Raw genomic sequence first — 19,134 nt, forward strand, 5'->3', positions numbered from 1 at the left:
ATCAACCTTGATCTCAGGTCAGTGTTATCTACAGCAAAAGCGGTAATAATTCCTTTTCAGTGCAGAAACAAAAACTTTTTAAACCGTATGTATATTTCATTTTATAACATAGGAAAAAAAAAACCCCAAAATAAGATCCATAAGAATAGCAGCGTTCTCTCAAACTTCGCCTTTTAGAATTTGACAGATTGATATAGATAGTGCAAGTCTTTTATTTTGAAAAGGCAACGAGCGGATGTTGATTCGGAAGCGCTGTTGTAGCAGTTTCCTCAAAACTAGCTATACAGCTAAACACCTACGTTAGTACAGTGTAAACTTTGTCTCGTGGAGCAGTGGTGTACACGTTCACACTTCGGGATAAGCCTTTCATACGGTTATGACTTGACTGTGGTGTCGGCGGCGACCGACCTCAAAACCTTTTTGTTTTTTAAAAAGGCTCCGCATCACTTAAATCAAGAATCCGGACTGAGCAGGATGCTAGCATGTATCGTTAGCAAACTGCTGCAGGGAATTAGCTGGTTAGCTTCCACATCCAGTCAACTATTATGAGGCTGAAGCTTCCCTCTTATTGCTCTCACTTAGGTTAAATACTGACAGCGCAATGAACACCGAGGCGATAGTGATCCGAATAAAAACGCCGACAGGAGACATGGACTCGTCCGTGGACTGTCCGTCTCTTCTGAACTTCAATGACTTGCTCGTGAGTCTGCCTCATGCCAACTATCACTTTTCACTCACAGACACACTGCACAAGTCAAAAACACACGGACTGTTTCTGACTCAGCGTGTCGTAACCCTGCCTCATTAATATCTGTCAGTCTAATAACCATCCTTAGCTGTCTGGTCCTAATTCACCCTGTCAAACATTACAGGTCGCAATCAGAGATGTCATGCCTGAAGCCACTGTCACGGCCTTTGAATGTAAGTACCTGCTTTAGAGTTGGACTGCTGTAATGCTGCAAGAGGAAGCTTTGAATGACTGTGTTTACACACCAAAACAATAGCCCTGTAATGTAGGGACTTGTAATCAGTTATCAGATTGGTCTGAAGGAGAGGAGATCTCATGCAGCTGTGTGAGAGTAAGAACCGATCCCTGCTGTCATGGGCTAGACTCTAGCCCTCTTGAACGGGCTTCATCTATCTGAGAGAGTAAAAAGCTTCACACATTTTCATTGTGTTAGCTTCTCTCTTCTCTGTTCCCTTTTTTTACTACTCGTGTTAACCTCTAGCATGCGTTTTATCCAGACATGCCATAGCTACTGTACTAACTGATTGATTGACAGGAACAGTTGAAGTTTCTCTCATTCAATCAAATTAAGATTTAGCCTCTTGGTATAGGCACCATTCAAGCCTGTTTACGGGTAGAGTGCAAAGAGTTTGATTGACATACAAACATAAATACTGCTTACTGAGTGCTTTTATACATTATATTTTATTGTATGATTTTGATTGTATGTTTTGGCTCCCCAAATTTTGCTATTGCATTAATACTTAATATGGAATGATATGCTTTTTTGTTTGCATGCCTTGATTCTATTAAATGTTTATTATACGTAAAAGTGTTGTTTTACAGTGTCTTCTGTTTATATTTATTATACCACACTTGTTACTGCAAAAAAAATCTGTTTTGAATTTTCTCTGTGATTTCCCCCCTTCCCCATTATTAGTATTTTATTTTTTACAGTTGTACTGTTTTTGTTTTTGTGTTGTTGTGTTGTTGTTTTTTGTTTTTTTTAGACGAAGATGAGGTGGGAGACAGAATCACAGTAAGAAGTGATGAAGAACTCAAAGCCATGTTGTCATATGTGAGTACATAAATGTTGCATGCAGTACTTTGACCAAGTCAGGCATAATATCCACAAATTAGAATACTGTGCGAAAGTCTTGAGCGACCCTTGCTTCCTCTTTATATTTTGTTTCCAACAAGCTGGACTTTGTAAGTCTTTAAAGTGCTCTTGAGCATAATTCTCTAGGCTATCTGAAGGTCAGGATATTGGCTGATTTTTTATTTTTTTTAACTAGTTTTCAGTTCAGTCTTCCTACCTGACCATTTTAAGAGGACTGATGTTTGTTGTTTTGAGCTATTAGTCAAAAATCACATATCTCAGCAAGGTGTGTCAAGAAATCTGAAGAAACTAAACAAGTGGAGAACAAAAGAAGATGTGGTAGGCCTAAAAGTATTATTTACAGTAGATGAAAAGTACCTGAAAGTCCACAGAAAGTCATTAAGGCATGGGAAAGCGAGGGTCAGATTAACATGAAGAAAGGTAAAGCAAAAAAGAGACAGAGAATTTTTTTTAAAAGGGTGGGAAAAAAGACACAAAGGACAATAGGTCACCAACTGCTGCATCTGTAACAAAACGCATTCAGCAAATAAAAAGCACCTGATAGAGGATAGATACGCAAACGTACAGTCTTTCTGTGTGTATGAGTAATAACACTCATACACACAGAGTGTGATTGTGTGGTTTTCATGAAAGTTACTTGATTATGAGTTTGATAAACAACAACAACAGCCACTGGTAGCCAGAGGTGACAACCTAAATTACACAAGAAATGGACTGAAAATATGTGGCAACAGGTCTTATGGAGTGATGAAGCTAAATTTGTTTAAAGTTTGTTGAGTTTAGGTTAAAGGTAGAACAGTGAGTGTCTACAGCTATCTGTTAAACACTGTGAAGGCTCCGTCATGGTTTGGGGCTGCAGTTAAGCCTGTGGTGTTGGAGGTCTTGTCAAAGCTGATGGATTCTGAGTGCAGAAAAGTGTGGCCAGACTTTGATACACCATGCAATCTCATCTGGAAAGTGTGTGCCTGGCAACAGCTTTATTATTCAGCATGACAATGATCCTAAACACACTGCCACTGCGCAGAAAAACACACAATTGAACACAGTCAGTCATGGATTGGCCTCCCCAGAGCCCAGACGTCTGTAGCTTTTCAGCTCACAGCCCGACACACACCAACACAACAGCACAGATAGCACAGACGTTAAGGCGGCGAGGCGCGATTGCGGGTGCCGCTCAGGTGCAGCGTCGCTGCAGACCACGCCCCGCCACACACATTAACCAGGTAAAATACATATTTAGGCAGAATTTTGCAAATATCTATTTTTCATTTTTCAGCAGCGTAGTGCTTTTTTTTCCAATTATTATTTTTTTTAAAAGTCAGGTCAAGGCTCCAAAAGCCCAAAGGTGATTTAAGGGCGGCGGCTCACAACAGTTTTTCTTTGCTACATGGGTCATTTTAGTTCAGCTGGGTGTCTTTCCTTTTGTTATATTTCTTTAAGAGTTCAAAATGTGTTAATTACATGAATAAAATGTAATTTTCTCTGTAGCACTTCATGGATTTAAGCAACACCTTAGTTGTTTACACAAAGCATAAAGGTAAAAAAAAACAATATATACAGTGTTATCTTCATTTTAGATGTCAAAAAGTACTTGCGGCTCCAGTGTTTTCTTTTGCATGGAAATTGCGTCCAAATGTCTTTTTGGGTGTTAAAGGTTGCTGACCCCTGGTGTAAGAGAATTCACACTGTTTAAGAATAAATATGGTCACACCAAATATTGAATTTCAGACTTGTTAGAATTATACAAGCTCTATACATATGCTGTATTTCTAAGTATGTCTGCACATGTGTCAATAAATCACTGCACCTATTTCCTAATTTCCTAGCAAAATATAAAGAAATGAGGGGTTGATCAAGGCTTTTGCACAGCACTGTACATGCCAGGGTTATGTTTTCCAGTTATGCTGCTGCATTGTAGCATTCTTACTGTGTGCCGATTCCTCATTGGAAAGTAGTTCTGACAGAAACTGTTCACATTCAATCCTTTGTGCAGTTTAGATGACATGGCCAAGAGCATGTCTGAACTACATTTGAGCATTTTGAAAGGTCCTCCTCCTTTATGTGTTCTGCACTATTTTGGTTAATTTTTTTTGTGCAGCTTTTTAGAGCCATTTAAGTGTCTGGGGTTTTGTATATTGTATCGTTTGGAAAGCTTTTGAGGCACGTCAAATTGACATGACACAGTAACAAGGACGTTGTTCAGATTTTCTGTATTTTTTAAGTGCTTTGCTCAGCGCCATAATAAAGCCACTCACCTCTCTTTTTATTAAGCAAAACCTTAGACCCAGTCAATCCTCAACAATCCTGAACTCTCAGTTTGAGTGTTTACCTTTCTAGCTCGCATGGACTTAAGGTGTAAATAAGTCATTTTAAGAATGGTTTGAAAAAACCTTTAGTATTAAATATGCTACACCAAAGTTTTTAATGTTAAATTAAAAGGCGTTCTTCGATAGCCACCAAAGCCTTGGTTGAATTCAAAATGACCTCATCAATCTGGTGAGTTACATCAAATACTATAAAATACTTGGCCTAGAACGAGAAGCACAATTCTTCAGGTAGCAAAACATGAGACGGCAAGATGCTGATTTGATGGCAATCTCCACTGACGTAGTTATTTATAATATAACATGAAGAAATTGAAGCCATATAGCCTCATCTAGTAGCAGTTAAGCTATGGCAATATTCAGCAGCACACATGCAGACACGTCCCACATCCCCTTCAGCTCCCTCAAATACTGCAGTATATTTTCATATTCGACCATACTTACTGTTCATGCCGCGGACAGTAAGAGTAATGGCGTGTAATGGGTTTTCTGTATGAAGTACACTGTAAACTAAATGAACTGTCAATTTTTATTATTTATTATTCAGTACTTAAAGTTTTGCCTCATTAAAGAGCAGCCCCCCTGGGCTGCAGAGTTGTTCAAAATCTACTTTCATCTGTGGATGTCTTTTACCCCCCATCAGCTCACAATGATGCTACTAGAGCCACAGGCACAATTTACACTCCCTGCTTCTTTTTTTTTTTTTGTCCATTTTTGTCATGCATTCACTTGTGGTTGCTTTTTAATCATTAAGTAGCATAGGGTAGCAGGGTGATTAAGCAAAAAGAGACAGATGTTGTGCCAAGAAGTGTTGTTAGACAGACGTGGAAAAGGCTTTGACCTAAGCAAGTTTTGTTTTCCACAGATCCAGCGGATGTTGTTCTGTGCACTGTCCTGTTAAAGCTGGAGTAATGGTTGAGAAAGGGGCAGTGTTTACAGTGGGACAAATTATGATTTGATCTCCTGCTGAATTTGTACGTTTGCTCACTTACAGTGAAATCAACAGTCTCTAATTTTTATGGCAGTTTAATTTTAATGGAGAGAGACCAAAATTCAACCAAAATCCAGAAAAAAAATCCTGTTGCATAAAACTTCTAAACTGATTTGCATGTCATTGAATGAAAAAACCATTTGATCTCCAAGCAAAACAGGACTTAGTACTTGGTAGAAAAACCCTTGTTGGAGAGTAGAGCAGTAAGAGGTTTCTTGTAGCTGGTCTTCAGGTTTGCACACATCTCAGGAGGGACTTTTGCCCACTCCTCTTTACAGAAACTCTCTAAATCCTGTAGGTTTCTTGGCTGCCTCCTGGCAACTCAAAACTTCAGCTCGCTCCACAGATTTTCTGTAGGACTGAGGTGTGAAGATTGACGAGGTCACTCCATGACCATAATGTGGTTCTTCTTTAGCCACTCATGTGTTGCCTTGGTGGTCATCGTCATGCTGGAAGACCCATCCAGCACCCACTACCCATCTTCAGTTTTCAGGGAAGTAGATTCTCGTCCAGGAGTTTAAGGGTGCATGGCCCCGTCCGTTGTCATCTTGATGCGATGAAGTTGTCTTTTACCCTTAACAAAAAAACAGCCCCAAGACATAATGTTTCCACCTTCGTGCTTGACATTGGGGATGTCGTTCTTTGGGTCATACCCAACATTTCTCTTTCTTCAGACACGGTAGGTCGATGCCAAAGAGCTCAATTTTGGTTTCCACAAAATTCCACAGCAGCTTCAGACTTCCATGATGCTGACCAACGTTGACTTGATGGTCATTTTTTATATTTCTTTCATTATATGTCTGTGTGTGCACACAGCCAGTCTGTAGGAGGTGTAATTCTGGCTGGGTTGAAGGGGATTAAATACTTTTTTGTAATAATTCTGTCTTGCTCCATTAAAACCACGAACTTGCATTAACATTAGAGACTCTTAATTTCTATGTAAATTTTGGTTGTTTCTATTTTGATGTCAGCCCAAGAAGTCATACGTCTGTGATTTCAACAAAAAAGAAAAGTTGTCATTTATCATGGGCTAAATGTTTAGTTGTATGTTACATGGAAAATATCGCAATTAATTACAGAACCGTGCAGACTTGTTTTACTTGTTAGATAAAATTAGGCCTACACTGTGGTTTGTTTTTATTGCATTTTTATTTGTCTGAAAAAATGCATGTCCAAAAACCTTGAGTTCCTTGTAATTTGTTGCAGATGAAATGAAAATGAAATGAAAAAATTGATATTTTGTTAAAGAAACATTGAAACGTGTATTGTTTTTGCTGGCAGTTACACTTTTTGTCTTTATTCTGACATGCCTTAGGTGTATATAAATTTATGACTGACCCCTGCCTCTTTCTACAGCGCCCAATAGAAATATTAAGTATCCACAACAGTGCACAGCTTTTCCCACAGATTTCAGACCCCATTTGTTCAGTGAATTTTTGGCAAACAAATCTCGGAGCCTCATAATGGCTTTCTACTCATGGGACTGCCAGCTGTACAAAAAGCTGCTGATCACCTGGAAATACTGGGCTCACTAGACTATAATTTACGCTAGCCGTGTACTTTGAATGTTTTATGCAAGTGTTATGCATTTCAGCTCTGGATTGCATTTGTATTTAGGGTTTTTTTTTCCCTGTTGTTTGCTGCCTTTTGGCCTCCGTGGAGACTAGTGGGTTTTTGCTTGAGTGTTATTAATTCCAGGTGAGCAGACAGCCATTATATGAAATTAATAGGAATTAAGGGAAGCAGCATGTTAGGTGAAATGTGGGATAATTCAGTTTCTTCACGGTTGCTTTGTGTGTGTCTGTGTGTGTGCGTTTGGGAGGGTGTGTATATTTTTATTAGGAAATGTATAATCAGGCTTTTAAATACGCTGTCAGTGCACGATGTTTGCTTTCTTTCTTTCTTCTTCTTTTTTTTTTTTTTTGTCTTGTTCAAGATCTTTGCTTTAACATTGCCCTGCGAAAAATTCACGCTCGTGATTACTGAGCAAAATTAATGCTCAAATTCAGCACTTAATTAACATCAGTCTACAGAGGGCATTTATTGTGAGAAGTATCCCCCAGCACTAAGAACATTGATTGCTACATGCTCCTGCGAGACCCGCTAGACTTCCAGGCATTTCTAATCATTGTTCGACACCTTGAAAGACAGACGCCCCCTGTTCAAAGTTAAAGACCAGCCTATGTCAGGTGCTTAAAAAAAACAAAAAAACATGTGACCTCATCCCTTCCTCACTCAGCTCCCCCTGGAGGTAGTGGCGCTAATTCCACCATTCCCATTTGCTCTTGGTCTGCTAATGATGATGAGACTCACACTTTCTCTCTCTTGCACTCTGGCTTGTCCCTTAAGGCTGAGCGATGGTATTTGGGATCGGACACTGTTTAGTTATTGGCCAACAATGGAGAATGTCTTTTAATAACACACCTACTACAGATTAGGTGGTAATTGCAGCCTTAATCAATAAGCTAGCTGAGCGGAAAATTAAAGGTACGTGAAGCCCGAACACCCCCAATTCCCCCCCCCCCAACACACACACAAACACACACACACACCATGTTTTTTTGCTATTAAGACCCATTGTTCAGATGCGGCCTATTGAGAATGCTGGAGGGCGAAAGCAGAGGGCTAGGAGCGAGGAGGGGATCTGACAGTGATAAATAGGCCTTTTAATAACAGCTGTGCCACATGGGTAGCCATTCTGATCCATTCCAATCCAAGCCGTGCCCATCGTCCTCCCTCCTGCCTCCTCAGTGAAAGAGCATTTACATTTTGCTGCGATCACTCAGTACTAGTTTGTAAATGAATTACAATAAACTTGTGTATGTGTGCACAATATAAAGACATCGTCTCAAACTCAACCCCTGCAAAAGCAGAAGACATTAACAAAACGCACATAAGTAAACACACACACACACTCTCTCTCTCCCATGCTCACACACACTTGCGGTTTAACAGATGGTTTGGTTAACTGAAACATCAATTATTGCATTGCCTTGGCAAGCAACCGAGAGGCTCCAGAGTGCGTGCATGCACGTGTTAGTCCTGTAGGATATGAGTGTTTGGTGAGCTGTTGACCTGGAGGAGAAAAGGGTTAATGCTACACTCCTTCAGAACAAGCCCACAGGGCATTGGTCCTCGTCTGCAACAGATTTCCGCACAGCATGCTCACGTTTTTTTACAAAAGACTGTGGATTAATTCTGGTGGCAGTTAAATAAACATTTTGTGTGTGTGTAATACTCTAAAATTAGGCCATGTAGTGTAGGGTCAGATCTTCAAATTTAAGGTTTTTCTACCTCTGTCGTGTGCTGATAACATTCTTGTACAGATATTATCTGTGAACTTAAATGCATGTAAAGTCATTTCAATTTAGTGTCACACTCGACTGTTTGTCATTTGCTTTTCCCCTTTTAGTACTGCAACACAATGAATGAACAACGCATGAATGGACTGCTGCCGGACCCTCTGCAGATTTTTCCAAGAGGTACAAAAGTGAGATGTTCTATTTTTATCACGGGCTAGGCGATGCTAACGGCTGCTTTGTAATTAACGTGGTGACAATTAATCACCAGCACCATTTAAATATATAAAAATATTCACACTTTATTTGTAAACGCCTATTTTACTAAAATTAGTGTACATGACCTGCGCTGTTTTCACAAAAATGTGAGCATTTGGTGAGTAGGAGTAACAGTGGAGCCTCTGGATAACATTAAAATTCAGCGGCTGGCTTTGTTGTTGGATGTCATTCATAAATCTACATTTCTTTTGCTCCAAGGGCATTCAAAGTGCATGCTTGTGTTCAGCTCAGGCTAAGCCTTGCCTGCATCTCTGGCATTGTGCAGTTTCTGTTCCTAAACTGGTTTTCATAATGAGGGCCTTTTCATAACATAGTTTTTCTATATTTTCAGCTAGTTTTCACAACGCTCAAAGACATACATAATCTCTAACAGGCCCTAGGGGAGATGTGATGAAACATTTTATTGTCTCCCTTTAGCTCTCTGGCTCACTCTGTTTCTCTCTCTATCTGCCCCTCTTTCCTCTAACGCTGTGATTGTTTTCTTTCTACCTAACTACCAACCAACCATCTCAAGAGACCAACAGCTCAATCACTCTCTTGTCCACAACTAATTTTTTAGTAACTCTCATTTCATCATTTTTTTCCTTCATGAAGAACTGATTCCTTTTCACCACATTTGTAAATGGCCCAGTGATGTGTTCTACAATCTAGTCAATTACTGTTTCAGCCGGCAAGACTCCAGGGATCCGGAACATACATGGCCTGAAGGTACCTATCTCAATAATTGTTTCGGCTGCCTTACACAGAGAATGAGGGGAGGGTGAGAAGTTGAGTCAAATGGATTGATAATGCTGTGTTCCACTTATTGAAATGTCAATTGAAGTCAAGGCTCTCCTTCTCTTTCACTCATTGTCTTGCTCCCCTCGACTATGTTTATGCATTAGCATATCTGGCTGCGGCTGTAGCAGGGCCTGTCTCTCTGCTTTTCCATCCGTCTCTCTGTATTCTTGATTCTCATGCTGCGATAGTCATTTAAGAACAAGGTGTTATCTCCCCTCCAGAGTATTATGATCCTCTCATTCCCTATGATAGAAAGAGTGTCGGCGTTGGTTAGAGAAAAAACTAAATCGGGCAATAAGAAGATGTCATTGTTCAACCATGAAATTGTCATTACAAGCCCCCAAATGGCCTCTCGCAGACCTTCCCATTTTATGTTAGGCATATGTTGCTATTGAAACTCACTGCTAATTACCATGGGTTAAATGACTTGACACCTCCTCCATCTCTCCAGATGATCCATATTATATCCATCTGCATTTCAATGATAAAATCACCCCCCCCCCCCCCCCCCCCCCCCACACACACACACACACACACTCACAAATACTACTTTATGTATCCTCTGAGGAGCTTTGAGAAGTGCTACTGAACCAAGTCAGTTTTTTTTTTTTAAAGGTCAAGAGTCTGTTTTGAGAATACGATGTTCTTTCCAGAAAACCTTTAGTCTTTTGCTAATCTTTCCCTGCTTTTCTCCTGCTTTAATACAAAAGTAATTGGCCGAGGGAAGCCCTGTGTGCCTTTTTAAATGAGGTTTTCTTGGGCACTAATTAAAGAGACATTCCCTGTGCTTTAGTGGACCCAACGCATTGGCCTTTTGATCTCAATTAATATGCTATTTTTAGTATCTCCTTTAAAGGGTCTTGTCTCTCCTTTTGTGTTCATATCTAGGTTGAGCCTGGAGGTCTTTGGAGTAAACATAGATGCAGATGAATAGATGTAAAGAAAAAGTCTCCCACGAGGCACGAAAATGGGAATGTCTTAAGTTTTCGTCTGGACTCTCCCAGCTGATTTTTGCTGTCTTTCTTCCTGTGCTTTTATGCAAATAAAAATTTTCTTCTTCTTCATTTGGCTCTTTTTTTTTTTTCTTTTTTTTTAAACAGTCAATTGACTTCACAAGCTGAAACGAGAGGCTTGTGTTTTATTGTCCATGTGACCATGTGCTGTTTTTTTTTGTGTGTGTGTGTGTGTGTTTTTTTTACATTCTTATGCCTGTCTTTGCACACCTTCAGGTTAATACAAGGCCTAATCCAGCAAATGACTGCAGTCACGCTGTCCCAGACTCTATAGCTAACAACAGGTGAGCTTTCTGGGGCACAAGGATCATGTTACACTACCTGGAATAAACAACTAAACCTCTGGTTGGTAAATGTGGTGAAGTCTGATATACTGTTTTCTGTCCTCCAGCTTAAAAAAGTCATCTGCAGAGCTGAAGAGGATCTTGACAAATGGCCAGGTTAGTGTGTGCTTTGGGGTTTCTGTACGATTCCAGCCTGTAATCTTACTGCTGTTGCTCTGAGACCTACTGAGGGGCTGTGGGCATGTCATACAGGGTGTGTATTTGGATGTTGTCTCGTCACGCTGACTGCACCCAATATATAGACTTGCTCTCTCCTTTCTCACTCACACGCACTCTGACTCTGTAACTAGTGTATGCATTCAGACACAGTGGCTATCATGTAGGAAGAAAATTAGACATACAGCCTTCCTGGTTTCTACCTGATTGTTGGGGTTTCACTGTATTACTGTGGGGTCTTTATCTTAAAATATACAGTGCCTTGAGGTGACAGTTGTTGTGATTTGGCACTGCATGAATAAAATTGGAATTGAAACCATCATTTCTCTTTACCTCCATCTTCTCACCTTGCTATCACATTAGTTGTGGTTAAATTAGGGAGGGTCCATTATCACGTGTTGTGTGCAGGCATGTTTACATGTTTACTGCACAGCCTGACCCTTATCAGTACTCATCCACAGTCTAAATATCAAAATAAAGGAACTTTTTAAACTAATGTATTGTTAGTCTGCAGCCTCAGTGAACATCACACACACTGAGGTCATGTTGAACGGAGGCAATAATTAGAAATTAAAAATATTCACTTTATTTTGTTAATTAAAAAATTATACACGCAAATAAAAGTACTTTTAAAAATAATGACAAATAAAAAAATGTATTTTTGGCACAAATTTTAAGTTGTGTAGTTACCAAAACGTGTAGTGGATTTATTTTGCTTTTATATTTTTATTTTGCATTATTAAGGGACATATTTTAATATTGAATAGTGATGTTTTGAGTAATTTTCACCCTAAAATCTTAGACCAGGACAAACGTTACATAATGAACTGTAAAATGTATTTATGAATTGAATACATGATGGCTGTCTTACATAAAAGTATGCTGATATTATACAAAACAACAACATACAACTCTTACTTTTTTTTCATGGATTTTATTCTGCCTTCTTCAATGCTTAGTTGATATTTATATTTACATAAGCTTTGCCTCAATCAATTATTTCATCGTCCTGGTTGGAAAAATCTACAAAATGTACAAGAGGAGGAAGCTACATGATCACACCCTGACTTAAAAAAATGAATAAATTATGAAATGATTGAAAACAACTCATCATTAAATCCTACAACATTCAGCGTCCCACTCGCCCAAACACAGTATTGTTTCTTTGTTTTAAATTGGACAGCAAAACCTTGTATTGATCTCTTCTCCTCCTTCTCTTATTTTGTTTTTCACTCCTTACGTCGCTGAACTTGGACTGACCTGAATTCTTGTCTTGTTTATAGCCTTCAATTACAGTGCAGTCCCATCTCCCTCACGTGCTCACATCTCTGTCTCTCTGCCAGTTTAGTTACACATGTAATTCAGTGGTTGTATTGCTTCTCATGTTATAACATCCACTTACAATCAGTGTAATCCTGGGTGTATTTCCTTCTCTGCAGATAAATGCCCAAGATATCCACTATCAGGAGCAACTTGGCCATGGAAATGGAGGCACAGTTTACAAGTAAGTGTTTGTTGGCTCTCACGATGAGGCACCAGCATTGCAAGGCCAAAGCACTGTAATGGATAGTGACACTGAAGAGATTATGGTGCATTCAGTAAGCCTGAAAAAACTGTACCTGGCAGATATTCAACAAGAGTGGGTACTTTTAGATTGAGTGTGACTTCTATCATTTTTCTGTCCACTTTTTCTAACAAAATAGGACTCAAAACTGCATTTTGTGTGAAGGGGTTTCATTCCTCACAGCACTCTTTCTGTTCAATTGTGTCTCCATCTATCACTCACTGTTTGGTGGGGCATCTGTCAGGCTGATTTTCATCTGTACCTTCATTTTTTTTTTTTTTTATTCTGGGTTGAAGGTTGCAAACATATATGATATCGATTTGGGGCTGTAAGGTATGACAGCTATTGACTTAATTGGCCTATAGTAAAGCACATAACCTACCACCAAGAAGACTTCCATCCTTTCTGGCTAGACAAATGTATGACTGACCTGATAACGTTGTGACAAGGTTGGCATTTGTGTCGCTCCTTCTATCTTTCTTTCCCCTACCTTGTGCTTTCTCTTTCCCATCAATCCTCAGCTATTGAGCTGTTTTATTGAGATTGAAGTATTGATCACTGCTCAGACTAACCTTGGCTTGACGGAGTGCTCTGCTTCTGATAGTCCAACAAATCCAAACGTCTATCTTTTTTATTTCTTCATCCTTTTCTTTCCAAACACCTTTTACTCTTTTATGATTTTTCTGAGGTTTTTTTTTTTAATATATATATTTATAAAGCTGCAGTTTCTTATAGTTGTCATAGAATAAGATTGTTCATCAGTTTGGCACCAGAAGTGGTTACACTGCACAGGGGAAGGCCAATACTGCAAACCCAACAACTTTTCAGTCAATTTAGCCCAGCAAAAAATCTATATGCAATGCTGCTGAACTTTCTAAGGTTGAAAGGAGACGATTTTGAAAAAACAAAACAAGTAATGTTTGTTATTTGTGTTCTATTTATGTGTTTATCTAATTTTAATTTGGCTTTTATTAGTATTTAATGAACATGCTTTAATTATTTGACAGATACTTTTGCAGGTCAGAATCATTTAGACAAGCAAAGGAAACCAAGTGTACTGAAAAATGTGCATGTTGACCGCTCACTCTCATGCCATCTTTACTATGTGTGATGCTAATTCCATTTAGCAAATTTTGTGACATAGAAATGAGGCGATGCTGTGCCCTCTTCAGGACCTGCTGTTCATTCCAGCTTATATTGGGCCTATCACTTGTGAAGAGCACTACGATAAGCTCCCCACCTTTTAACCTCTTAGCCCATTTATGACCTAGAGCCATTTAGACTCAATTGGATGTTACCAACATCTCAGCTCTCCATAGCCACATACTGACCTAACCATCCATCAATGTCAGCCTTTGTTTTTTATTACACACTCTTTCAGAAGTCCATCTTGTCCGCCACTCCTACTGACTCTACGCCTTATAAATACAATAACAAGGACACACAGGCTGTACTTGTGACTCGTGGCGGTGCAATTAAAAGAAGCACATTTGCCTGGCTGTGGTGACATCTACTTAGACATCCACGGCTGCTCCTTTAGTGTCTCAGCCCATTTTCTCCATTGATTTTATTTTTCCTTTATATTGATCATTGCGTTTCAAATGGCTGTGCTTCACTGGTTGATTGCTCTTAGATTTTCTAGTTGTCTGAAGAACCAGAGGCATTGTGTTTCCATATATGTGTCTTTTTTTTTCAATTTTTTGTTTCCTTTATTAAATTTGGTCCAATATATGAATTTGTGCAGTGATGGGTAAGAACTAGAGCCTTAACAGGTATACATTTTGGGGATGGATAACTTCACCCATAAATGCTCAAGCCTTCTCTGAGTGAAACTGTTTCCAGCTATGCTGCAGTGTTTGGTGTGATACATGGATGTCCCACTCTAAACACTTGATCTGCATTTTTACCAAACTTGAGAACAGTGTTGGTCAAATAAAGCTATTTAAACCTATTTTCTGCATATTCCAGCATATAAAATAAAAGGCGGAGGTTTGCCCTGGTGCAGGTGTGTCGCAGCGGACAGTGGAAGGATCCAGCAGTTTCTCTGTGAATTTCACATTTCCGTGGCAGCGTACTCGGTGCTTGCTCGGACGTTTAGGGGGTTTTTCGTTGTAAAAAGAAGTTTTCTTCCCACACAGTGAGCAGCGGACGCTAATGTTTTTGTCACTTTTTACGGAATCAAACTCAAAGTAACGTCAGTATTTCCTCGCTTTAAACGCTGCACGGTCATATGCTCTCCCGCACTCGTTATATTATCCATTGTTGATCTGTTGCCACGAACGTCGCACTCGCTTACGTCACTGTCACGAGACACTCTTGCAAAAAAAATCACGGTTTTAGTAACGCCCTAACGCAGCGTGCTTACGGGAAAGTAACGATAATCGAATTGCCTTTTTTTGCAATAGTAATCTCTTACTTTACTCGTTACTTGAAAAAAGTAATTGGATTACGCGTTACTGCCCATCTCTGCTTGAGAATAAATAGCACCTTTTGCACCAATCTTAATGTTGAGGATGTTGATCCAAAGACCAAATGGCAGTGTCCATTGGAGGAGTCAACAGTGGCTCATAAAGTGTGCTCAACACTCTTTTTAAGCATTCAAGGTGAGGATCAGACTGTTGGTCGTGCTATAACTTCCTGAATCATCTAAATCGGATAATTTCCCGCATTTGACCTCAACTTTAGTGCCTGCAATCATACCCGGACCTACTGCACATTAAAAGCACAGGCGTACTTTTTGACTATACCAATACATTTCTCACTCATCGCCTAACCTTCCTTCAGGTTTAGCTTCCTATCATCACATCCTCTGTCCTAAAATCAAATTCAACTTAATGGGTTGCCTGCGTACTTTGTGCATGTGCTCAGCCCAGGACTTCTATGGAGCAATGTACAAGGCTGATTTTGAAGTGGTGAATATAATTTAGATGAGTTATGGTTTTTGATATTTGTATATGAAGACCTGTTAAGCTAACTTGGGTCTCATTAATGCACATCTATATCTGTTTCATCCACAAGAGGCCTGTTCACAAAAATATTGAGCGTTTTTCATACAGTGGTAAAGAAACCTTTAAACGCTTTTTATTTGAACTCTGGATTTCTGCTCATAATGTTTTGGATTATTAGGGAGCCTTTTATGTCTCTGTGTTTGGGTTTCTGTCAGTCTGTGGCACTTGGGTGACCGGTGAAAGCAGTATCAGGTGAGGGAGTCAGGGAGAGAGAAAGGCAGCTCGTCGTCCATGTGGCAGTGTAAGCATAGCACGTTAGCCCTGATCCAGGAGGCCGATCTCTAACCCACGGCCCCAACTTCAGAGACATAGAGAGAGGCCCTATGAATACTGCATGATGAAGCTTTTATTACAGAGCGAGCTAGAGTGTAAATAAGATCCAGGCAATGGGGCACGTTTACTGGGGTCAGATCAGGGGGAAGTGGCAGGGGGTGGCTATGTAACCTTGTCCCCATGTCTCCTGCTGTCACAAGCCTGTCACTGTAACTCATACAGGGATGTTCGGCCCTGAGGCAGTCAAGGACAACCTCAGAATAAAGCTTCAGTGCAGTAGAGGTCCTATTGCATCTCCACCCCTAAAACATGCCCTGAACATGCATTTCTTTAAACTTGGAGATTAAGAAGCTAGTCACTGTTTCTTTTGTGGCCTCCTTTAGCTGCAGAAACCGCCATCAGATGTTTCCTATAGTTGAGATGTTTGTAACTTGAGACTTGCATGACAAGGAAATAACTTGCAGAGGACCGCTCTTCCTCCAAAACCATGCAAGTCCATCAATATTTCCAGACTTCATAGAACAGCTTATAGCTTGCTATGCTTCATAATTGGCTGAGGTTAAGATCATTGTAGAATTTGTACTTCCTTTATTCCTGAAAAGCAGTGTTCAGTTTTTCAACATTCTTAGCCTCCTCAGTGAGAACAATAAGTTGTTTAGCACGGTGAAGACGTGGTTTAATCTCCTTTCAGGCTGCCACACTTACACAGCCTGCCCAGTCAGTATTTAACATGTCTACCCCTGCAATCTTGCCTCAATTAACATCTTTGTCTTAATTAAGAAGCAGCAGTCATGCTTAATTGATATTGATTGTAGCTTAAAGGAAGACCGAGACATCAAAATGAAAACAAGGCTATCAGCCTTCGTGTTCAAAGAGCTCTGGTCTAGAAAGATGACGCTTAAATTCTTAAACACTGTATCTGTCTTGAGGCAAAAAGAAATGACAGTGTGAAATCAGAAGAAGCTAATGGAAAAAATATTTAACAAAAAACAACAAAAAAAAATCTGGCCTTCTTGTTTTATCTGTAAAATTTGGCTCATGGCAGACCTTTGTCATGGGTCCTGACACAAATTGAAGTTGCAAGTAATTCAGAGGATTATTTAAGCAATACTGACTCTACTACCTGTAGATTCAAGGAGGGCATAGAAGCTGAGACCCTGTAGCTATCAGTGAATTTAATAAATTGTTTAATATGTGAGGTTACTGTTTCTTCTCTGGACACCTTGAAATAAATGACAATCACTTAAATGTCTGAAGTTTGTCTTTAATTAGGGGAAAAAGAGAAATGTGGCATGGCTGTAGTCAGAAAGCCAGAGCCAAAGTTAGCTCTAACTGTGGGTAAAAACCTGAAAGGCACTAATAGGTACCATTAATTAAAGGCCTGGGACAGTTTAGAGGTATCTGTCCGAAGAGAAATGCGATCCTCCAATCTTAGACACATTAATCACACCTTGTGCAATGCACATTCTCTCTGGATGACCCACAGACGGTTGAGTAGCCAGGTATCACATTTACTAAGCCTGTTTGTGAGCTAACCAGCCTGTGTGACGTACACTGAAGCCAGCTCATCCCCATCACCTGACAGCTGTTGGACAGTATTTGTCCTTGAGGATTGTATGCTGAGAGGTCACCGGTCCCGTAAACTAACCTTCAAGGGCTGTAACTAAAGCCGATGTTTGGCATTAAGGAGTTTGATAATTAAATCATTATGGGGCCAGGTCGGTGGCTGCTGCTTTACTTGCAACTCAAAACTCTGTCTGGAGCAACTAGACAGAGGCTGACTGCATCAGGTTTTGCGTGATGCTCTCTGACCTTGAAGAGAAATAACAGCAGGATTTTGTCAGTCTGGTTTAGACTCTGCTCAAAAAGTCCGATGTGGATGATTTATAGTCAGTTCTTTTGGTCAATAAAACATTATTGAACTAACTGTAGCATTACTCGCATCATCACAGCTTGTGGTGGTTTTAATCAGATAGTGTTGCATGTTTTTGTTTCAGAACAGAGTCTAGAGCAGCTTCATGTAATAGAAGTGTTAAAGGGAGTAAACTTTAATGGCAAAATATGAATTTATGAGCAAAGTATGGCCCTCACATTCACCAGATATGAACATCATTGAGACTCTATGAAAAATGCTGTAGAAGAATAAGAAGCTACTTTCAGCTGCTCCCTTATTCATAAGGGGTGAATATGGGACTATTTGTATGAGGCAGGTTTATTAAATACTGAGTAACGAGGGTGCTCAAACTTGTATAAATGCCATATTTCTTTCATTTTGTAAGTTCATTAAATAAAAAGTAACAACATATTACTGTCTGAGACGGCATTCCCTTTTTTCAGTTTTGTTTTAACCTTATTGTCTTCTCTTTTGACCCATCCAGAGCGTACCACGTTCACGGCAAACGGGTTTTAGCTGTCAAGGTGAGAATTCCTTCCATTTACATGACGATCATAGTGCTTACTTTTTCATTTAGTCCGTCCCTTTGAAACATCAGCGGAATTTGTTGGTGTCGAGTTTATAATTTTGCTGCCCCTTTTGTCTCGCCCATGTCTGATTGCAGGTCATTCCCCTGGATATCACGGTGGAGTTACAGAAGCAAATCATGTCAGAATTAGAAATTCTCTACAAGGTTAGTTTTGAACGACTAATTCGCCTCCTGTTCTTCACCAAAACATTTTTTTCTCCACTGATGTCTGATGTCGTACCGCACCTACATTTTTAATTAATCATGAGTCTAACTAATGAAATGCCATTTATCACCTCTGGTCTTACTTACTAAGCCAGGGATCAGTGATACATGAATGAACAGGCACACAAATGTGTGTGTGATCTGAGAAAGAATATATACATAGTCTGTGTGTGTGTGTTTGTGTAATTAAATGATAAATGTAGTACTTCTTTCAGCAGTTAGACTTGCAATGGATGCTTCAGTGATGCTTTTGAATCATGGACTGAAATCTTAAAATCTGATCACAAAAAGCTTTTGTGCAGTTCATTCCTGATAATTTTTCTTTTTTTCTTTTCAAATTTATTTATTTTTATTTATTTATTTTTTTCGTAATCCTGAATAAATATTTTTGGCATGCTCTTATATGATCACATTTTCTGTGCTCTTAAATTGCAGTGTGATTCTCCCTACATCATCACTTTCTTCAGTGCCTTTTTTGTAGAGAACAGGATATCAATATGCACAGAATTTATGGACGGTGAGTTTCTTTGCGACTTAAGCAAGTAGCTTGTTTTTTTCCCTTTGCTAGC

The 19,134-nt window shown here is 39.6% G+C and overlaps 1 protein-coding gene across 2 annotated transcripts in view; it reads left to right on the forward strand.

Annotated features, from left to right (window-relative positions):
- Positions 1-265: 265 nt before the first annotated feature.
- map2k5 (mitogen-activated protein kinase kinase 5) overlaps positions 266-19,134 on the forward strand; it is a 59,780-nt gene continuing 40,911 nt past the window's right edge. For both annotated transcript variants that reach the window (XM_085349635.1, XM_085349644.1), the window contains exons 1-11: positions 266-700; positions 873-921; positions 1,738-1,805; positions 8,575-8,644; positions 9,408-9,448; positions 10,750-10,817; positions 10,925-10,973; positions 12,473-12,537; positions 18,257-18,296; positions 18,437-18,505; positions 19,001-19,082. In XM_085349635.1, the coding sequence (XP_085205761.1) occupies positions 602-700; positions 873-921; positions 1,738-1,805; positions 8,575-8,644; positions 9,408-9,448; positions 10,750-10,817; positions 10,925-10,973; positions 12,473-12,537; positions 18,257-18,296; positions 18,437-18,505; positions 19,001-19,082 (700 nt within the window). In that variant the 5' untranslated portion in view covers positions 266-601. The remainder of the gene's footprint in view (positions 701-872; positions 922-1,737; positions 1,806-8,574; positions 8,645-9,407; positions 9,449-10,749; positions 10,818-10,924; positions 10,974-12,472; positions 12,538-18,256; positions 18,297-18,436; positions 18,506-19,000; positions 19,083-19,134) is intronic.

This window comes from Diplotaxodon limnothrissa, linkage group LG1 (assembly GCF_057381915.1).
Source record: "Diplotaxodon limnothrissa isolate DT_005_m linkage group LG1, D_limnothrissa_male_GT1.1, whole genome shotgun sequence".
NCBI classification, from domain to species: Eukaryota; Metazoa; Chordata; class Actinopteri; order Cichliformes; family Cichlidae; genus Diplotaxodon; species Diplotaxodon limnothrissa.